Source organism: Hypomesus transpacificus, chromosome 17 (genome assembly GCF_021917145.1).
Source record: "Hypomesus transpacificus isolate Combined female chromosome 17, fHypTra1, whole genome shotgun sequence".
NCBI classification, from domain to species: Eukaryota; Metazoa; Chordata; class Actinopteri; order Osmeriformes; family Osmeridae; genus Hypomesus; species Hypomesus transpacificus.
In genome coordinates this window covers 7,210,516-7,229,998 of record NC_061076.1, presented here as the reverse complement: position 1 = coordinate 7,229,998, position 19,483 = coordinate 7,210,516, and the positions used below count along the sequence as shown (strand labels likewise).

At 39.4% G+C, this 19,483-nt stretch overlaps 2 protein-coding genes across 3 annotated transcripts in view; both read left to right on the top strand.

Moving 5' to 3' along the window:
• The first annotated feature begins 187 nt into the window (after positions 1–187).
• ube2ia (ubiquitin-conjugating enzyme E2Ia) lies at positions 188–5,641 on the top strand. Of its 2 annotated transcripts, XM_047037528.1 has the most exons (8): positions 188–261; positions 489–588; positions 1,130–1,211; positions 1,662–1,745; positions 1,830–1,902; positions 1,999–2,108; positions 2,305–2,384; positions 5,033–5,641. In XM_047037528.1, the coding sequence occupies exons 3-8, from the start codon at positions 1,146–1,148 to the stop codon at positions 5,091–5,093; spliced, it is 474 nt and encodes a 157-aa protein (XP_046893484.1). In that variant the 5' UTR covers positions 188–261; positions 489–588; positions 1,130–1,145; the 3' UTR covers positions 5,094–5,641. The 2 variants fall into 2 exon arrangements, with proteins under 2 accessions (XP_046893484.1, XP_046893483.1); XM_047037527.1 differs by lacking the exon at positions 188–261 and having other exon boundaries at positions 271–588.
• A 224-nt stretch (positions 5,642–5,865) lies between these two features.
• baiap3 (BAI1 associated protein 3) overlaps positions 5,866–19,483 on the top strand; it is a 29,286-nt gene continuing 15,668 nt past the window's right edge. The window contains exons 1-2 of the mRNA XM_047037529.1: positions 5,866–9,051; positions 13,787–13,933. Of these exons, the coding sequence (XP_046893485.1) occupies positions 13,800–13,933 (134 nt within the window). The 5' untranslated portion in view covers positions 5,866–9,051; positions 13,787–13,799. The remainder of the gene's footprint in view (positions 9,052–13,786; positions 13,934–19,483) is intronic.

Below are 19,483 nucleotides of genomic sequence, written 5' to 3'. Positions count from 1 at the left end.
AAAAGAACATTGGAGTTAGGTGTCCCACGTTCTCTTTTTGCCACGTCTTTTATTTTTTATTTTTTGAACACTTCGATAAATGTAGTCTAATCTTGTCATTGTCTTTACCATTCCACATATACAAACTGTCATCGTGGGTACATTTTAATAAAACATTAAATGGGGGAATTATACCGGATTCAAAATAAGGAACGCGGGAGTTTTGCAACTGGAACAGTTAATTAGTGAAATCGTTTTCAGGCAGAAGCAATCGGCATATGGGTACGTTCCGTTCCTGAATTTTGTTTCCTCCTATGTGTTCTTGTTTTCTCTGTATAGATGTGATTACATTTGACTGGCATACATTTTACGTTTAAATGCTGCCTGGTTCGTTGCTGTATTTGTGGTAGATCTGCGAACGAAAGCGAATAAAGGTTCGCGCAGAGTGGACATTTGCACAACGTAACGTGCTCTTGGTCTTATTTAGGCTTTGATCAATTCTGTTTCAGGAGGAGGGAAACTTCGTAAGCCTGGAAAGCAAATTGTGGCCAAATTTGACTCCGTCTGTTATCATCACATAAAAAACTAACAGTTTTAGTCATACTGAAGGTAAGTGTTGATCGGTAAGAACCCTCTACGTGAAAATTAAACGTTAATCGGTAAGTTTCTTTGCTTTTGCCTTGGTTTTTCGGTCAACAACATATACGCTAGGAACCTCGTACAAGCTAACTGGCTAGCTAGCTAACTGCCGGCTAACTAGCCTATATATACAATTATGAATGGCCAGAGATTGCTAGCTAGCCATCTTACATGTAGCTGGGTAATTACCTGGCTACATAGAAGTAACAGACTGGTTAGCTGTCTTACAATTGGCAGGCTGAGTTAGCTAGTGTGGACCTAAAACTGGCAAGCTAGCTAGGAAAATAGGCTGGCCTGCTAGCTAGTCTAGACATTAGACTAGTAGCTGCTGTGTGGACATCTCTCAAACTTATCCAGGCAGTTAGAATTATCTACCCTTCACTGCTACTGAAAAGTAAAGTTGTATTATTGACCAGATGGCAAACTTATTTTATTGCTCTCAGAAACTGGTTTGTGTACGGGTTTCCCCTGTTTCTTTATTGAATATAGCAAATACTTTGTTTTGATTTAGGGAGCAACAAGAAGTCATGTCTGGTATAGCCTTAAGCCGCCTTGCTCAAGAAAGGAAGGCCTGGAGAAAGGACCATCCTTTTGTAAGTATTCAAATCTTTGCATGAGACCCCACTTTGTAAAGCGGTATATAGCCTACTTCGTGAGTTTCTTAGTTGTATTTCTCCTCTACTGTTGCTTGTTGGATCTGTGGACCCAACTTGGTCTTGATACTCTGAACATTGCCATGATATCAGAATGGGATTTATTCGCCATGGAAGTTTGCACAGACAAGGAATTTACTTTGGCAGGAAGGTGCATACAATAAACATATAGGAACCTAAAATTTAAATATGTGGACTATCTATACTAAGGGTACATAAGTGGAATTAGAAAGAAATAAAATGTACAATAAGATAAGATCTAAGTTGTTATTACATTAGGTGTAAGATCTAAGTTGTTATTACATTAGGTATAATATCTAAGTTGTTATTACATTAGGTATAAGATCTAAGTTGTTATTACATTAGGTAAAAGACAATGTCCTTTAATAGGGTTTTGTTGCTGTCCCAACAAAAAACCCTGATGGAACAATGAACCTGATGAACTGGGAGTGTGCCATTCCGGGGAAAAAGGGGGTAAGACTTGATTGAAAGCCGCAACCAAAATGGGCAATGGCTTATTCCAGGTACTTTTTTCAATACGTTTGTTTTTTAATTTAGACGCCATGGGAAGGAGGGCTGTTCAAACTGAGAATGCTCTTTAAGGATGACTATCCTTCCTCTCCTCCAAAGTGTACGTTTCTTTTTTTAATGATTTAACTTTAAATGAGCACTAATCGTAAATACATGTAACATTTCGACAACTAATTACCCAAGTTGTCTTTTGCAGGCAAATTTGAGCCTCCCTTGTTCCACCCAAATGTATATCCGTCAGGCACTGTCTGCCTATCGATTCTAGAGGAGGATAAAGACTGGAGGCCGGCCATTACTATCAAACAAGTACCCATCTGGAGTTTTTAAATATTTTGAAGCTGCGCAGATCTTTCTGTTGGAAAATCCAGTTTGAGTAGTTTGTTTATCTGTCCTTGCTTTTGCTTTGTCAAAATGTTGTGCAGCAGAGGGCAGCAAAGATTCATGCTCTGGATATTCATCCCATGTGAGAATTTTAAGGTTGCTATTCTGCCTTCATCAACAGATATTGTTAGGAATTCAAGAGCTCCTAAATGAACCAAATATCCAAGATCCGGCACAAGCAGAGGCATACACGATTTACTGGTAAGTCTTAGTTAGATTTGTCGCCTATGGATTAGTCAACTGCTATGTATACACATGAGTAATTTTGATGTTTTCATGATTTCAATGTTTGTAAATGGGATGTAAGGCAAACTGGGGCCTGTTCCATAAAGACTGCTCAGAAAAGCTTGAGATTGAGAAAGTCCCAAATCTGACTTGAATTAACTTCAGTCAGTCGGGGCAAAAGAATGTTTCTTTCTTCCGCGTACTAGGACGATGATTTCATCCACCACTTCATCAAAATAAAATGACACCCCATGATTGACATGAATGATGGGCTATTTAGGATGTGGTCCTTTTTTTTATTGACCTTTACTTAATTGATAAAGGTTTTTCCTCCATGTAGGCTATGTTTTTATAATACTGAAATCATTGTTTAAGGCATAAAAAAAGGCATCACGCCAGAAAGTTTGTGGTGAATCATTGTTTTCCCGTTGGGTCAGTGAACAGCCTTGTGTTATCTTCGGGTCATTGGGACCCCCTCACGTGTTGCGAAAACTTTACCTCATACAAACACAGTGAAGCATTTTCTTTTAACCTTTGGGTTTTCTCACACCCCCCCCCCACAGTGCAAAAGTTAAAATAAAATGCTTTTATTTGGTTTTGTATTGGGTAAAGTTGTTGCAGCACAACGATGGGTCGTTGTGATACAAAGGCAGGCCAAGGGTTAAGCAAAAGCACATGCTAAGCCTGACAGTTGGCCTGCCTTGGACCAGGTCTGTTTCGCAGCATAAGTTGCCATAGTAACTGAGTTCGAACTATGTTGAGCTGGCTTTATGGAACAGAATGCACTGGAAATGTGTCCGACTGACATAAGCCTGGCATATTTGGTAAACTCGCTTTATGGAACAGGGCCCTGGTTGGGTTTCATTCAGATTTATTTTATTTACATGTTTATTTTTTAAAGCACTTACAGTGATGGTCACATGCAACTAGATTTTCTATTCTGAATGAATGATCATTCTAAATAAGGTGCCCACACACTTCCTTGGGTACAGGAGTCATCTAAACAAGGCTAACAAATATAATTACTGGGGCCTGTTCCATAAAGGCTGCTCAAATAAGTTGGACTTAGTCACGAACCAGACTTGAATTAGCTTAACAAGTCAAGCAAGGCTAAAGCGGTTCCATAAAGGCCAATTTCATCTCACGTAGTCCTACTAATTCAAGTCAGATTTAAGTAGTCAAGCTAATTGCGCGTGCACCCTATTCTTAAGCAGCCCGAGAGGTAAAACATGGATCATACAATCCACCACGGCAAAAGCAATGCACACGGCCACATGGCTTCAACCAGAAAGAACGTTCCCTTTAAGCCTTGTACTATGACAGCTCCTTCATCCACCGCTTCATCAAAATGAAACGACAAGCCATGATTGACGTGAACGATAGGCTACGTAGGTCGAGGTCCTTTTTTAGACCTTTAGTTACTTTGTTGATTAAAAACCAGACACCCTCTAAACACATGTAAATGTACTTTTTTGACATTGTTTTTTAAATAAATAACCTACTAGTAATCAATACATAACCCAGTAGTCTAACTTTTTAAAATGGTTGTGTCGGGGAAAATGGAGGATGTAGCCTATGGATTTAGGTTTGTTTTGCAATTGTAGACTACTGTTAACAACTATATAGCTATGATCATTATATTTGGATTGAGATGGGCAGGCCTAAACATTTGAAATCACAAAGTAGGCTACAGAACGTGGCGTGTAGGCTATCAAATAATTGTTTATCATCGTTTAATGCAATAGGCTAAATGTTGTAGGCTATTTAAGTTGATTTTCTATCAATGTTGAATATGAAAATGAGAATATCCGTGGTAAATCGTCGTTTTCCCGTTGGGTCAGTGTTACAGGAAGGTCTGGTTAACCACCAAGTCACGCTAAGCCTGACAGTTGGTCTGACCCTGACCAGACTAGTTTCGCAGCCTAAGTTGTACCGAACCCTAGTAACCGAGTTCGACCTACGTTGAGCTATCTTTATGGAACCGTATGAACTAGAAAAATGAGTCAGACTAACTGACATAAGTCTGGCTTATTCGGTAAACTCGCTTTATGGAACAGGCCCCATGTTGTATACAAATATTTAATTTAATTGTTTGGTATGCATGTAAACAAATGTTTAATTTTGAGATCTTAGTGTAGTGGGTTCAGAAAATGATTAAGCATTGTTCATCTTAACGCAAGCTGTGTAGGGGAAAAGAATGATTGTACATTTGTATTCATCTTCTGCTATAAATGTGTTAAAAAAATTGTGATGGTACTACTTTTATATTCATCAACATAGAGGGTGATTTGAAACCTGAGATCAAACGTCTATATAAAATGTGGTGGCCGGTTGGGGAAAAGCAAGATGACAATTGAAAGAGAAATTGCATGTCTCATTTGTAGGCTATGCATCTGTGCGTTCATATCTCTTTACTATATGTGGGAAAGGAGGACAAGGAGGCTTTCTAGCTATGAGTTATACCCATGAGGGTCATGTACTGAGATTGAGAGGTTTAATAGCTGAAGTTTGTGTTGGAGTGTTCTGTAATATTTCATTGAATCCCAGTAATGATAGAGAGACTCTTGACCTTGATAAATGTGAAATGTATAACCTGTCCTGCATCTCATCAATTTCCCTTTCAGCCAAAACAGAGTGGAATATGAAAAAAGGGTTCGAGCACAGGCCAAGAAGTTTTCCCCGTAAGCTTCAATACTTCACGTCAAAGGATTGCTCATGTTTTTTTGTGTCTGCTCTTTTTGGTCTTGAAAACTGTCCATAGCAAACCTTTTTCCTGCTGGACATTTTTTTTCTCTTTGTTTTTTTTTTACTGAATGTTTTGTGCCATTTTTCTGTCCTTAAACATTCACCATACTGATCTGCCCCTTTAAACTTTTTGATTTGGAGGTATGGGATATGAGGGGAAATGTACCACCATAATGGATTTGCCGGACTCCCATCTGTGGTACTTTTGAAAAGACTGAATGAGATCAATGGATGGGAGCATCCACTTCTATACATTGTTCAACTTAATGTATTCAATAAATTAGCGGTTGTCTGCCTATATGCTAAACTTTTATAGTAATGATAGGCAAGACAACCACAGTAAGTTCAGCAGTTAACTAAATCACAAGTCTTTGTTTGAAGTATTTAGAGTAAATAAAAAAATGTTTATACAAAGTGTTAAAGCATACAGATACATTCCATCATATCACACTGTATTGTATTATCAGATGATAAAGCTTATGAACAAACTTTTTAGATATTGAATGTTATGAGGACTGTCAACATGGATACTGAACAGGATGTTGCAAAAATTCAGCAGAATTCCTCCTCCATGTGACAATACTGTTTTCATCTATGACCGTGTACATCCAAATATGTATGCATACAGTATCTGTATTTTGTATGGGAATTTTGGCAAACTTGTGGTATATTACTGAAATGAATGAGGAAGCCCTAATGTGCTGAGCCCCTTAAGTGAGACAGGTTTCTTAATGTTTTTACTGTCAAGGATTCTACCGTCTGAAATCAATTTTAAGCTTTGTTCACATTCCTTCTCTTGAAGTGTGATGTTAAGCTGTTCCACAAAAAAAATTATATATATATATATATATTTTTTTTTACTTGACATTAGTATTTAATTGTCATCCCTATTTGCTTCCCTGTTAAGTGTTGACTAATCATAGATGTTGAGGCCTAGCTTTATTTGACAGTTAGATTTATTTTTATTTTTTTATATTGGCTTGTTTTATTCAATTCTTGGAGGCTGAGTCTTATTTATCTGAGAGAATATAATCTTAATTTTGAAATAATCTAGACTGGATGTGTAGATCTAATTGCTTTTGACTTTACTGACCAGAGCATTGACAGGGTCATAGTTAGTAATTAAAAGCTGTCTGATAGTGTAATAGGATGGTCATGCTATAGGATGGTCATGCTATAGGATGGTCATGCTGTTGGAGGTTATCTATGTTCCCAGGGCACATATGTTCCCCTATTCAATGTTCAATGGAACATATTAACAACGCTTTTGTTTTCAGGTCCAATTGAACCCGTCATGATAGAATATCGCATAAGTAAATATTATCAATTATAATTTTATTGGAATACGGGTTCAAAAGTACTATAGAAATACAATGAAGCCAATGATTAACGTTTGATTTTGATCAATATAGGTCTAACACTGTGCTATGGGGACTGAAGTGGGAAACATGAGACCCTGGGCACATAGGAATGACTCCCATCCTGTAGTAAAGCGTTACAGTCTTGCACTTTCATTTGCATTTCCTTAACAATCAACCTCTACCTCACCATCCTGCCCCACTGTGTTACGACTTATAACCCAAAATATTCAGTACGCAAGTGTAACACACTTGGTTTTGAGGGAATGATAAAACAATTGTATTAGTTATGTAATTTGTGTGTAAGACATTGATGAATTGTCTCTGAGAGGAACTCCTCACTCAAACCTCATCACTTGTCTGATTGCTAACTGAGCGCAGCAGGTGAAATACAATTAGCACACAATGCAAATTACAGGGTTTGCAATGCAAATTAAATCATTAGCACTGTCATCAACATCAGGCTATACATCCTGTTTTGTTGCAATTTTTCTGAAGAAAAATCAGGGTTGAAATGATCATGGAGATGTTTATCAGACTGGGTGATTAGAATATGGATCACACCCAGATTGTCAAAATGTGATACATGATTCTATATTCTAGCAATCTGAAGAGAATCATAAAAAAATCAGGTTTTTCATCTGCACTTGCACTAGGAGTCCTGTTTAAGAAATATATATATATATATAAAAATCTGTGCCACAGATACTTCAAACAATTCAAGCCAGCTGGGGCGGTTCACTAATGATGTGTCCATGAAAACGCTGTGGGGGTCACCCAGTGTCTTCACACTGAGCACAGCGAAGTCTTCAACCTTCTTTTTGGTTTTTGTCTAAAGGGTAGCTGACAAGGCATAGAGTTAAGAGTACAAGCAACAAAGCTTGGGGGGGGGGGGAAGAATCATTTTCTGTTGCAGGCTTTTATGTGATGAGTTTGTGTAGGTTAATGATATAAACATGCCATTGTGAGGTTCTCTGTTCAAGGAGTTCCTGACACAGCAGACAAATAAGGAGGTTCATGCCTAGAAGCGCTCTTAACACAGGACACTGTTTAATCAAACTGCAACTTGGAGGTTAGTGAATTGCAAGGGGTGTAAAATCCAGAAGCACAATTTCTGTTTTGAAGAGGGAACAAAAGCTATTATCTGAATTGCTTGTCGGCCGTACACTAGTCTGACCACAGACAAAAGGGAAAAACATTACTGTAATTCCCTGGGGGGATGTGGCAATGCTGCAAGTGAAAAACTTGCCAGTGTCTCATTGTGAAATGTGTTGAAACGTAGGTTTTATATGGCGTTTGAGTACAGAATATCCTTCATTTCAGATTTACAACTGTAAAGAACAGAATGAATGCCGTAATCCGGCGTTCCTTACATGCAGGTCAATGAAAGTGAAAACCCTATCGAAAACTTCTAATCACTTGGGATCTTTGGGTTTGTCTATGTATAAGTGTGTCTATTTGGTAAGTGTCACTCGTGTGCCGTGAAATGGTGCCTGACTGGATCTTTTGTTATTGGCTGTGTGTGGAATCATTTCTGCGCTTAGAGAGGCACCTCACCCCAGCACCCGCGTAATTAATGTGTCCGTGCCTATTTATAGCATGTGTACGCGTGCACGTACGCACGTGCGTGACAACCGAGAAATGAGTAGAGTGGGGGTAGTGTGTAGTATCTGACAGCGTGGGGTGGTGCACCTCCACCTGCTGATTTGTATCATAGGCTATAGACCATAAAATCATCACTGTCACTCGATGTGCTACATTATACGATTTTATAGCAAAATAAACAAGATAGGCCTACTCAATCACTTTACCATGAACGTATTACATGAAATATAGGCTATAAGCTTTGAGAATGTAATTATTGCAATGCCGAATCTCCGAGACCATTAAGGAAATCACTGAATAAACAACACAATTCCAATTGTCAACCTCTAGAGTTGCTAATGCCGAGAGAGTTGTACGGTAAGAATTCGGAGAATCAATTAGCCTATACTAAAGGCAACCAATCTGTGATGGAGTTAGTCAATTGTGCAATCAACAGTATAGGCCCACAAGAAGTGGTCCAATCACAAATAAATGGTAACACGTGTAGGCAGGGGTAACCTATATGGTCAATTTAAGTTGCTTTATGTTCTTTGGGGTATTTCGTGTAGGCCTACCAATATTGTGTGTGAACATAACTGCACAGTGCACACAGTAGAGTTCAATAACTGGCAGATGAGGGTAACCTTTCTTAGCAGGCTTGATATCCGACATCCCTCAGCAACAGCTAGAGGAAGATGAAGTGCTGCACTTCCTATGACCATATTCGGATAGTGCCGCTGATGCGGGAGCATCAGTAGCCTAGACAGCTCGGTGAAAATGAGCGCGTTTTATTTCCATCAAATACAATAAATGAACGTTTATTGCCATAGTTTATTTGCTCCTATCATTTTTGAGAAGACGCTGTCAAACCTTGAACGTCGATTGTTTTTTGTTAAAGGAACTCAAAAGCACCCGACAACAACAACATTTGCAAACTGTGAATGAGAAAGCTACAGGTGAGAATTATTTTATATCTATCTGAAACATCCTAACTTTGCTAGAATCATGAATCTTATTTTCAAACGTAAAAATATTTGTATATATCATTGTTGGCCTTTTTGTTTTTTTTTACTTAAAGGGAACATTCAATGATTCTACCTGTTGATCCCCCCCCCCCCCCCCCCCCCCCCCCCCCCGAATTCATAGCAAGTTCAGTGAATGCTGAAATGTCAATGGTTTATTTGATTAAATGACTGGAAGTGCAGTGGTGACTTTTGAGTGATCAGTCGCATTTCGAAGTTTCTTCCATTCTAATGTAGGCTAATTAACAAATCTCCTATAGGCCCTCTAAAGTGATTACAATAGTTTGCTTTAACGTCCTTTGCTAAATATATCCCTGCTAAATTAGATTTTTTTTTGCCATTTAATGAGGATGTTATGCTATGTTGGTTTCGCCTCCACAACTTAGATCATAGAACAACTGTCTGTTTCCCTGTTTAGCCCATATTCTTTTAGGTAGCATAAGGTAAGAGAGGTTGAATCCTTAATGTTGAAACTTGTTTGGCAAAGAAACAAGCATATGGTATAGATACACATTTAGTTTAAACATACAAAGACTACAGACACATTATTTTTCTTTATGATAATGTTAGAATGTCTTCACAGCCATGGATACCGTTATTTAGAAACCTAATCAGAAGGACAGTACATGTTTGTAATCCTGGATGTTGACCAATGAAAGAGAATTCCTCATCAACCATCCTCTAATTGTCATAAAGCATACATTAATTTACAAAGTGTAGGTATGGGTATGTCATTTGTTGTTGTCTTGGAAACAGCTTTCCATCTTATGACGAGTCAAATATATATGGTAGTGTGTGTTATAAAAAGCCTTTCTTGCAACCCACAAATTTAGCAATACTTTCTGTAATACAAATTGTAGGTTAGTTACACAGCATTGTAAGCTTTGAGTACAATCCACTAGAAGGCTTACATTCATAATGGTAATGCTCAATAAATGTATATGGATGGGAACATGTTCTGGCTCTTTGAGTGACTATTAGCCACTAAACCTAGAGGTGTTAGGGGAAAATGCATCAACCTCAATCTGCGACATCCAGTATACCAATGATCACTGTTTAAAGAAGATTCATATACCCTATGAATTCTTATTTTTCTCCCTTCCCATTTGATTCCCTAGAGCAGCAAGAGACTTCTATGGCTGTCGTCTTTTTCAATGTGTGTTGTTATGTCACAGTGGTTCATCAAAAAGGAATTACAAGAACATTTAATATTAATAATAATCATAATGTGTTTTTATTTAGCAGACACTTTTCAGAAAGTCCCATTTCAAATGACTTTCTGAACACCTAATCTCTCAAATGTTATCGTTAAAATGTAGCTGTCTGTAGCATGCTACTGAAGAGAAAGACACAGGTCAGTGTAGAGGTTTGTTCTATATCGGGGGAAAAACCCTCCCCCATCCAGGTTGACTGACAGGTAAAATCTTATCCGTTTTTTTTCACTGCTTGTGAGCTTCTTCTTGAACACTACTCGGCAAACAGTGTTAAGCTCTGCCTTTCTTAAAGTCGCTGACATTCAAAGGACCATAATGGTGATTGATGGAATTAAATATACTAATGGTTTGGACATGGGCAATGGTAGGCCTACTAGTGGTTTGTCAACTTGAAATACAATAGGTTTAAGGAGAGTGGACCAAAAGATACATCTTTATAATTTTCTGTCTATTACGTATAGTAACATTTAGCTCTTTGAACATTTGAATTTGTATCAATTATGTGTTGGCTACTTTCCTCATGTAGCTTGTTTTCTTTATGCTTTTGTTTAGACCATTTACTATGCACTTATCATGCACTGAAGCTGTATGTAGAGTGTGCTGTTGGGAAACTAAATAGCCCTTGTCATCTGGCTGTAGCTGCTTCTGCTGCCAGACCACACTATGGCTGTAAGAATGCAACAAGTGTCCTACACATTATCCAAGCCAAACAACTCCCAGCTCAAGAATTGGGATTTTCCCATCTGAAATGCGAAATGTCTGCCTGTGTCTTGTCAACCCTGACATAAGCGCTGATTGGAGTAGCTGATTGGCATGCTGGATATGTGTTGGAAATGAGTTGCTGTGAAACCCCTGCATTGTCATCTTGCTTTTATCAGAGCCTGAAGGGGGATTTTGTCCCTTATCTGTACATGCAGACTGATTACTATGATCGTTCTTCCTCGTTGTGGGATCCTCTCTGTCAGCTGAAATGTCCATATTGTGTGAAGTGTCTGTCTTCAGTCACAAAGCCTTGTCCTTCAGATCATCAGTGTGTGATGGACATACTTTAATTAGGTAATCAGGCCTTGTCACATCAACAAGGTACAGCATTTTTCCCCCCATGATTTTCTTTACATATGGTTTGCTTTTGAATACTCTTCAGATGTCTATCGTATGGGCTCAAACAATTGATTCATCAAGACCAAAGCAAATAGCTCATCGACATTCATGAGTTGCACAATCATGTCTTTGTGTGTTTCACTACAACTGATTATGTATAATTGAATTATGATGAATCCGAAGGTCAAAATATTTGTTATTCAATATTTAGTTATTACAATTATTCAATGATCAGGTTGTTATTGAAAACACAATGGATATTTTTGGGGTTTGATATTCTCCAAGCTGTGGTTCTGAAAAGAATATTGAAGAACAAATACATGTTGAAATCTTGTAGACGTGGCAAACATTACCAATGTTTCGATGTCATATTCTGTCTGAGAAGAAGAGAAGAAAATGGAAGGCTTAGTTGGTGTGGCTGAGACTTTGGGGTGACATTGATAGAGATATTAGAAAGCTTTCTAAGATTTCATTTCATGGAGACCAGTAGGTTAATAAATCTATATGAAATAAATCTGCAGAATAAGATTCCACAGATGGAAGGAACTATTTTGACAAGTATGAATCATAAATCTAGCTTTATCTCCTGACAGAATTGGTTTTGATATGAGGGCGTCTCTCAAGATCGTGACCTCATGCCATTCTGGTGTTTTGATTTCTGACAGCAGTCGTGCACTACTTAATTCACCCCATATATTGAGATTAGCAACTTGGGCTATATACTAAACTGTTGTTGTGAGTCAGTGTGAAGGGGGGAAAAGACTGCTATAATAACAGCAAGAGTGTTTTGGGAGAATGTACCTGGATTCACTACCACTCTTCCTGTGCTGTTACCATAGAGACCCCCTCATCCCTATAGTAAGGAGCCTTTGGCTGCCTGGCTCTGGCTTTCACAGGAGAGAGGCACGGGTGAGCCTGTGCCTCCATGGAGAAGCTCAGGCACCCATGGAGACGACAGAGAGAGAGAGAGGCATTCACTTGGCTATGACAGTGTTTCCTTGGCAGCCAGTGCCCCTGTGTACAGTGGCACGTCTGCTTTTGTCACCAGGGGTTGATGACTGAGACAGTGACAACCAGTTGGGAGTGAGTCATTTTTAATTGAAATGAGCTCACCTTGGAAACTGATGCTTTGTAATCCTAGGTAACTGTCCTCAGTCAAAGTTCCATAATACACCGGTACAGTAGCAGTTCGATAGAATTCCCAAACAGGGACTCAGTCATAGTCATGACTCAAATGAACCTTCCTCACAGGAGCAGAAGGATATACCTGTATGCAGCAAACATAAATAGATGATCAGATCCAAAACTGAGACTTTTCCTTACACTACTAGGAGTGCCGTAGGTAAGTTGAATGTGTGTGATGCCGTGTGAGACGGAAACAGATCCTCTAATCATGTGGGAAGATTATGCTAATTACGTTCATTGGATTCACACGCATTCTACACCAACTTCTACCTCAGAAAAGGTCATATTCTTGCATGGAAAGTTTTGCTCCAATTAACACTACAAGCTCAAGGTCGGATTCCCAGCATGCAGATTTTGTATGCTTTTCTTTTTATTTGTAGCTGAATGGCATCTGCTGTGTCAAAGCCAGTGTACCGTTCCTCTTCCCATCCTCAAAGAGAGATGTGACAAAAGACAGACATGCTGTCAATGGATGAAAAGACTTGTCTGTCAGTCTTCTAAAACAACTTCTCCATCAAATCCATTCTCTTGTGTCCCTTTTGGTGTGTTTTGTGCATATTTATTTATTTGAGCTTTTCTCTGTTTCTGTCTTGTGACAGCCTCCACTCGTGTCAGGAATTCAAGCTGGGGGATGTTAAGAAATTACTCATACTCACTGAGGTTGAACTGACTCAGTTCTTTCTCGAGTCTCTCATATCACAGTTAAACTCAAGTGGATGTGAAGCGCAAGGTCAAGAAATGAGTTAGATGCTTGTAAGTGTATGGAGAGAGAAGGGCTTCTGAATGCTCCTTATGAAAATATATTTTTTTCTTCTTCCAAGGAGCCTCTCAAAATACTAGCTACCTCGCAAGTTAAAAGATAAATTGTCCAATATACAATATTCGTCAACCCAAGCCAGAAATAGCACGAGTTCTGGGTGTAATTGAGTTAAGAAACAGAGGGGTTATTAGTTTCACTGATTAGCCTGGTGCATTTGCAGAGAAATATCCTGAAGCAGATATCCCTTAAGATCAAGCTAGGGGGATGATAAACACATTTTATAAATGTCTGTAGAGGACATGAGTTAATATAGGATGTGGTCTTCCAAAGAACACATGTCCAAGGACTTCGTTACCAGGTGTCTTCTGATCATGAGTGTGTCCTGATCATGAATACTTTCTTTCTGCAGAGAGGAAATCAGAATGACGACACTGCTGGACCTAAAGAGCAGTGTGATGAGGCAGGTGCAGAGGAGCCAGTCCCTGAGGGGACGGAGGGAACCTGCAACCTCTGTCAGCAGCCCCCCGTCTCACCGCCCTGACCCTCAACCCCGCGGGTAAGTCTCACAGAGCCCGAAAGAAACTCATGCTCCTCCCACCTGACTCATTCAACTTCGTCAGGTGTATACCACACAATATATCATGTGTAGGAACTGTGGATTATCTTTCTTCATCTCTACCATGAGTCCTAGTATTAGGCCCATTAATGGGCACCTGTTTTTGCAGTCGGCGGAGCTAAAAGGGACAATGACAGTCTTTTAAATTGGCTGCCTTGCCGGGTAATAATTCATGTCTTGTTTTTCTCAGTCCCAATCAGCTGGTACTGGAAACCATAAACCTTGTTGTGAATGTGTTTCATGGGGATGGCATCCTTTGCTTCAGAGATGGGACCTGTTTTGAGAATGCCTTGCACAAATTGTTTTCTTCCCCAAGGACAGATCAGCCATCTTAAATTCTTAGAGCCACATGCACAGTCAGACACTCGGTGATTGGGTAACATACCAATCGGCTAACAAATTTATCGACCTGGCACCTTGTAACTTATGTTTTGAGTTGAGTTTCTATCATACGCTATATAGATCCAAGCAATGTTCCTCATAAACTAAAGCAAATGATACCTCTTTTATTATTGATGAATGCATTGAGTCATGAAAATGTTCAGTTCTATAAATACTCAGGAAGATGACTGTGCCTGATTCAAAGGCACAAGTAAATCAATTGTTTCCCCAGGCCTACTTCAGTGCATCTTCCTTTTTATTATCTTCATACTGATGTCAAATCCAAAAGTAACGGCCATGCAAACATTGAGGTTTCTATAGCAACTAAACACGTCAGTTTGTTACATCTGTTCAGAAAATACAGTTTTATTTAACAACTGTACCCACTTTATTCGAGAGGGAAAAACACCTGTGATGATGAATCCAGAACATTGGTTATTATTGTCTTAATACCGTATATAGGCTTCGAACTAGAACAGCAATTGTTTATATAGCATATTAAATAAAATGCATTCTACATAGAATATAAAAACAAAGTTGATCAGGATCTTTTCAATGAAAAATACTTAAATTCTATCCCTGGAAACAGGATGCCTCCCATACATCCTGTCGGACTGAGAGTGCAATGAGACTGAGTACAGTTGGTCTTGTGTCGCAGTGATGGCTTTAATGAACGCACACTCACTCTTCCTGGAGGTCCAGGAGGACAGGCGTGTCTTACTCTGTCAGCCCCCATGGATATGCATCCCCACTGAGCCCTGAGCGCAGCCCCAAGACCATGAGTGGTGACTGAGCTCTCATCATTAGAGAACGGAGACTGTTTTTCTCCTTCGTTAACTGTAGACACATACACAGTGGCCCTGATCCTGTGGCCCCTCTCATTAGCAGCATGCAAATAAGACTGGGCCCCTCCCTCTATAGCTGACCCAAGATGCAGAGAACCCTGATTGGTGTCTTGTGAGAGCTCTGACGTCAGTCACATCAAGAAAAGATTGTTGTAAACAGCAATATTCCGAGGCAGGACATGCATAATCATAAGGTTTCTCAGTGAAATTTTATTATGTCTGTGCATAGACACAGCAAACCTATTAGCCAGTGATCCATGTAAAGATTAGCAGTGGACAGGAGATTATTATGCAATAGACAGAAATTTCCCCATAGGCTGTTTGTATTCTCTAATGGCTTGCTCTTTTTTAAAAGTGCTGTCTTATGCTTGGACAAAGGTCTTAATTATTTACACATTTTTAAATTGTGTACTCTCAACTCATTAAAATAATTTGAACTCTGAAAAACATTAAAAAATGTTGACGAAATGATGATTACAGTGAATGGAATATAAAATCTACTGAAATTAAATCAACTAAAATGCTCTAACAACATCAATTAAAATGAGGTCATCCATACTATAATGAGATTTTCAAATATAGTTTAATAAACACAATCTTCCCATTACAAGTTATCATAAGAGAAGCATAGATTTTAGATAGACACACACACACACACACACACACACACGGATATACACATATATATATATATATATATATATATATATATATATATATATATACACACACACAGATAAACATGCACACACACACAAGCAAAACACAGGTTGGTAAAGTGTCACGTCGTTCACATCACGTACAGTACCAGTCAAAAGTTTGAACACATTTTCCCATTCCATGTGTCCAAACTACTGTATGTAATTAGAATGTCTTATTCTGTTCAAATCCTGCTGCACAGGAGAAACTAAGATAACCAAACTCACTCAAATGTTCGCGCATAGCTACTATAAATAGATTTGTCAGTCATTTTATGGTCCAATATACCCAAAAGGAAAGTTCCATGTGACCTGGTCAATTATAAACAATTTGCTTATGAAATGCAAAACTAATATTGTCCAAGGAACTTGAAATGCATGTTTTTATTTGTGCAATTCTCTCCTAATTTAGTCTCCAGACAGAAACTGCAAGTGAAGGCATTGAATGAATAATCAAAATAGATTGGAATAATAATAAAAGGCTGTATGGGAAGAACCTGTTTCCTAGCAACATAAAATGGGACTGTTGTCTAGGTTTTGTGTGTATGTGAGAGCGGGAGAGTAATAGAGAGAATGTGGAATCAATGTTCATTTCTCAAACCTTCGAGTAGGTAAAAAATTGACCAAAAAACAGAAAACAACCAAAAGTACTTTCGGAAGGCTTATTTTTACATCTACAACACCTGAATTAATTATTATCTGCACTCCCCCACACATCCTGTCTGCTCAGGATTAACAAAGTAAAAGCTTGTGCCTTTCTTGCTGTCAACATGTAAACTTCCTTTGTAATGTCAGACTGGGTCCCTGGGCTGCCAAATCTACATTTAGACCTCACATGAGTCATTTTCTTTTTTTCCGTCTGATTAGATTTTCCAAAAGATTTGATGTATAAAGGCAATTTCTTTTTAACAATGTGTACAGTACATGGTCACCAGTTAGGCGTCATGGCCTTCTTGTGATGAAGACTTGACAGCATGATTACCATTAGTCTCCATCAATGCCTTGAGGGTATCTACTCCTGACCCCTGAAGATGGACAATGGGAAGATCAGTGAGCAGTGTGTTGGCTGCCGGGATGTGATGGAGGCAATAATAAAGCATGACAGGACCATGGGGACAGCGCATCAGCATAATGAGACAGACAGGGATGGAGACCGGCCAGGAGACAGGGACTGGGCTGGAGAAGAGAAGTAAAGAGAATTTTCCACCAAAGTGAACCGGGAGCTAGGTCGGAGCTGGTGCTAGAGCCGGTTCGACGCTGGTTCAATTTGCGAGCCTTCTAAAAACTGGTTTGCTTTTCCACGGGCTTGAGAGCCAACACAGAGCCACGTCATTACGTCACTGTATACGTCATCTTTTCCTCATCTTTCCCAGCAACGCTAGCGCAGCAGCGCCAAATCCAAACACAAAGCAGAGCCCGTCTAAAGGCTGTTTATCAATCCGAAGAACGCTAAGAAAGCGAGGTTAATATGCTAGGAGAAGTTTGGCCCCACCAAATCTTACTCCAAGGTTTTTGGAAAATTTGGAAGCCCTGGTGCTTGTGTATTACATTTGTGTTAAATATAGGTTCATACTTAAAGTTCAAAACAAACTCAAAATGTGTTTGTTGTTTCACTAATTTGATAGGATTATGATAAAACGCAGTGTCTGCACTGCGATGCTAGCTAGGTTATCAAAAAAAATGAATATTTTCAGCAAGTACACTGCCCATTTCTCGTCACATTTTAATTCAGATGCTGATTTACAAGTACCGTTTAGCTGAAATATGACTTGTAAAACTCACAGCAATGGCGGTCAAAGGATTCTGTTCGTCTTATTGGTCATGGTAACCCCGCCCCTGACGCAAGCGGTTCTTAATTGGTTCCTACTTTAGCCCAGCTATGTTTTGGTGCTACTTAAGGACCACTTTCCTTGGATTGGAGCCGGTTCTTAGGCCGTCTTCACACTTGACTTATTTTTTTAGAAAAAAGCTCTGCTTTCAGCGTCAAGCGCCTATCTGACGAGAATTCTGTAACCTGAACGGGAATCATACATTCTAGCGATACGTTATTTTCTGTGGTTACTTATTGACAGCTAGCTACTATGGCGAATAAAATGCAATTACTTGCTTTAGCTTAGGCGTTTGAGGAGCCATAGCCTGGTAACTAAGGTAGGAGGTTACTAGGGAAGGTACACTCGTACCTACTCTCCTCATCCTGATTGGTCAGCTGTCAGAAAGGCACTCAACGTCACCCAGCGCTTTTCTAAATAGTTGCGAAAATTGAACTAAAAAAGGCGTCAGGTTCTAGGCTTTTTTAAGAAGTTTTTTTAAAGGCTTTTTTACTTTTTACTTTTCTGATATGGTTGCATGTAAAAAGGCGCTGAAGGCAGCGCTTTTTTTCTGAAAAAAGAAGCCTGACGTTGTCATACTCATAATTCAAGTCAGAATATGAGTCTGAAACCTCTCCATTGGGCTGTGAGTATGGGGCGTGTTTCAACCAAACTCGTAAAAAAAAATGCCTCTTCGCTCAATTGGATATACCTACAACCAATCAGAGCAACATATGTTGTTTGTTGAAAACAAATTCAACCCAAGCGCTCTTTGGCTGACGTGGTTGATTACATTACTGTTGATCGTCTGTCCATCATCGTATAAAGCCTGCCCTGACAATATGATTGGTCCAAAAAGCTCCTGTTCGGACATACTTATTCCCAAAACTAGCGACCCCAGACCCAACCTCCCGACCACATTTTTTTTGTGGGCGGGGCTAAGTTGGGCTGGCAGCCAGGCTAGGCCTTTAGGCTGTCGAAAGAAAAATAACTGGTTCTCTGGCTCCAAACCAGGACCCAAAATGGGTATGAGGAAGCTAGGTAGGTAGGGGACAGAGGTGGCAGGCAATGTTTCTTGCTTCTGCTCATGCCAGAACAGTTTTCTGTGCAGGAGGGGGGATGGGTGGGGACGGGTAAGTGAGGCGGTCTCCCAAGGTGTTTTTCTGTTCCAACGACTCCCTCGTTCAATGTGACTTTATCACCATGGTGACTAGGGCTATGAAATTTGCAAGTGGCACAAATCCAAGGATTCACCCGCACAGAGAGAAAACAAAAACATTTTGTATCTCCCTAGGATCTCTATTCATTGTGGTAATAGATTAACATGGTCGTAGTATAGTGTGAGGCCACTTAAAGCCATTGTGTAGCCTAATATTACTGCTAAACAATAAAGCTCCAGAGAGGATGGGCAGTGATGTGAGACAGTTCAGTAAGATGGTTCTTTTTCATACGTGACAAAAACACAGGTTATTTCATTTATCTGCTGTTTACACAGGTCAAAACAAAGCAAACAGACAGAGACTTCATTGGCAGACTATTCCCTTGGCCTCTCTGCAGATCGCAAGCTAATGTGATTCCAGCTGACCTAGTGTTCATCTGTTCTATAGAAGTACTGACTACCACTCACTCCCTCTCAATAGAATAGTTGTAGCTGTGATTGACCTCCCTGCCCGTTTAAAAAAAGATATACATGTGCTGAGTATATTGTCTATGCTCCTTTTGAACTTGTCTGGAAAAAGCATGTTATGTTTGCCTAGT

Bases quoted from the DNA above. Each gene is read 5' to 3' on its own strand.
- ube2ia (XM_047037528.1), top strand. From the start codon at position 1,146: ATGTCTGGTATAGCCTTAAGCCGCCTTGCTCAAGAAAGGAAGGCCTGG. The intron at 1,903-1,998 runs GTACGTTTCTTT...TGTCTTTTGCAG, and splicing joins TCCTTCCTCTCCTCCAAAGT to GCAAATTTGAGCCTCCCTTG. The intron at 2,109-2,304 runs GTACCCATCTGG...CTTCATCAACAG, and splicing joins CGGCCATTACTATCAAACAA to ATATTGTTAGGAATTCAAGA.